This window comes from Gracilinanus agilis, unplaced genomic scaffold (assembly GCF_016433145.1).
Source record: "Gracilinanus agilis isolate LMUSP501 unplaced genomic scaffold, AgileGrace unplaced_scaffold15540, whole genome shotgun sequence".
Taxonomy (NCBI): Eukaryota; Metazoa; Chordata; class Mammalia; order Didelphimorphia; family Didelphidae; genus Gracilinanus; species Gracilinanus agilis.
In genome coordinates, this window is record NW_025346409.1 from 2,828 (window position 1) to 5,479 (window position 2,652).

General features: G+C 52.0%; 1 protein-coding gene across 1 annotated transcript; it reads left to right on the forward strand.

The window, feature by feature from the left end:
* Positions 1–1,618: 1,618 nt before the first annotated feature.
* On the forward strand, positions 1,619–2,643 carry POU3F4 (POU class 3 homeobox 4; the record flags this gene model as incomplete). Its single annotated transcript, XM_044683194.1, has 1 exon — positions 1,619–2,643. A coding segment is annotated over exon 1 (1,025 nt), but the record flags the coding sequence as incomplete, so codon positions are not given.
* Positions 2,644–2,652: the final 9 nt, after the last annotated feature.

Below are 2,652 nucleotides of genomic sequence, written 5' to 3' on the forward strand. Positions count from 1 at the left end.
CTTGCATTTGGTCCAACCCTGCCCTCAAAGAGAGGATTTGAAAGAGGGGATGTAGAAAACAGTGACTTTTCTTTTCCTGACTTGGAAAGGCTTAAGGGGAGGGCAAGGAGTTTTTCCCATTCCTGCCCCCCCAACACACACACACACACACGCACACACACACACACACCTGTTTATTTGAGAAGGAAATAAATAAAAGCTTTCTCTTCAGAATCTGAAAGAAAACTCAAACTCAAGACTCAGATTCAGTTGGGAAGGGAGCTGGTGATGCAAAAAAGCCCCATAGCTTTCCCACTCCAGCTTATTAAGGACAAATGAAAGCATTTCCCTTCCTTAAAAATCCCTTTTCTACTTTTCCAAGAGATCAACGACTTGGAGGTGAGGCAGCCGCCACCCTTCTCCCAAAAGTTCTGGTCACTGGCCTGCCTATCAGTGGGCATTCCAAGAAGGCTTTGTGTGCCTGGGAGGGTTGTTTGGGTGCTGAGAGCTTCCCCGTTGGTGAGGGACTTCTGCTGAGAGGTGGCACCCAAGGACCGAATGGTTGGGGTGACAAACTTCAGAAAAGCCAAAGACATTTGCATCAGGACAGGTTCCACCGGACTCTCCCAGAATAGTTTAGTTCTTCACCTTTCCTAAATTGTCACTGGGGTCTTTGGCACTGTAGTCGCCGCGGAGCCCAAGAGAACATCTAGTCCAACCTCCTCGTTTGACAATAGAGTACTTCCCGGGAGCCCAGAGATGGCAAAGGATTTGCTCAGAGTCAGAGGTAGTAACCCACAAAGTGAGGATTTGAACTCAGATCCTCCTAATCTAATGCTTATTCCCCCTACCCGTGCCCAATGCTTTCAGTTCTATCTTATGGAACTGACTATTCTAAGAAAGAAAGAAAACAACAACAACAACAACAAACAAGGAAGGGCTCTCTCCTTTATTTATCCTTTAGGGTCATCCATCTCGAGGAATTTTTTTTTAATCTCTACAGGGAATTTGAGATTTGTTGATTTATAGTCTTTTCCTAGATGTCTTTGTTGTTACAACTTTCCAACATATTTAATTTTGTAATTAACTCCACGCCTGATCCGAACCGTTGAAGGGAGCTGAGAAAATCCTTCTAAAGCGGCTGAGGATGCAAAGTCAATCTGAGAAGAATATTTCGTCTATTTTATATTTCCTATCCCTATTTGGAATTCATCGTTAACGCGGCCTTGCCATCCTCTAGACTCCTTCCCGCACACACCCCCCCCTCCGCCTCCCCTCCCGCCCAGGATCCCTTTTTAAAAAACAAATGTTTGGCATCGTCCAGAGGAGAAAGAGTTAAATAAATGATCCGTGGATAGTCAGCTAGAGGCAACCAATGGAGCCTAAAGATTGATTCACTTCCTGCTTCAGTCCTCACTTTAACTCCTGGGTTTCACAAACCTAATTTGGAAAGCGCGACCTGCCTCCTTGGCCATCATTGGTGCCAGCAAAAGCTTCCCCGCACAAGGAGGGCTGCCATTGGCCAGGAGGACTGCCAATAACTAAGTGGCTGCTGATTTGGCTCCCTTGCTTCGTAGATGTCAAAGGCTGAAGCTGCTCCCTTTGCCACATTATAACTAGTAGGGGATCTACACCAACCATGGCCACAGCTGCCTCTAATCCCTACAGCATTCTCAGTTCCAGCTCCTTGGTCCATGCAGACTCTGCAGGCATGCAGCAAGGGAGCCCATTCCGAAATCCTCAAAAACTTCTCCAAAGTGATTACTTGCAGGGAGTTCCCAGCAATGGGCATCCCCTCGGACACCACTGGGTGACCAGCCTCAGTGACGGGAGTCCCTGGTCCTCCACCCTGGCGAGCAGCCCTCTAGACCAGCAGGACGTGAAGCCAGGGCGAGAAGATCTTCAACTTGGCGCCATCATCCATCACCGGTCGCCTCATGTTCCCCACCACTCACCTCATACAAACCACCCCAATGCCTGGGGAGCCAGCCCAGCTCATAACTCCTCGCTAACGTCCAGTGGGCAGCCCATGAATGTCTATTCTCAGCCTGGCTTCACGGTCAGTGGCATGCTGGAGCACGGGGGGCTCACCCCGCCTCCCACCTCGGGCCCGACCCAGGGGCTGCATCCCGTGCTGAGGGACACGGCGGAGCACGGAGACCTCGGAGCCCACCACTGCCAGGACCACTCGGACGAAGAGACCCCGACGTCGGACGAGTTGGAGCAGTTCGCCAAGCAGTTCAAACAAAGGCGCATCAAGCTGGGCTTCACGCAGGCGGACGTGGGCTTGGCGCTGGGCACCCTCTACGGCAACGTCTTCTCGCAGACCACCATCTGCAGGTTCGAGGCGCTTCAGCTGAGCTTCAAGAACATGTGCAAGCTGAAGCCCCTCCTGAACAAGTGGCTGGAGGAGGCCGACTCGTCCACCGGGAGCCCCACGAGCATTGACAAGATAGCGGCCCAGGGCCGGAAGAGGAAGAAGAGAACTTCCATAGAGGTGAGTGTCAAGGGGGTCCTGGAGACGCACTTTCTGAAGTGCCCCAAGCCTGCCGCCCAAGAGATCTCCTCCCTGGCCGACAGCCTGCAGCTGGAGAAGGAGGTGGTGCGGGTCTGGTTCTGTAACCGGCGACAGAAAGAGAAAAGGATGACCCCGCCCGGGGAGCAGCCCCCGGG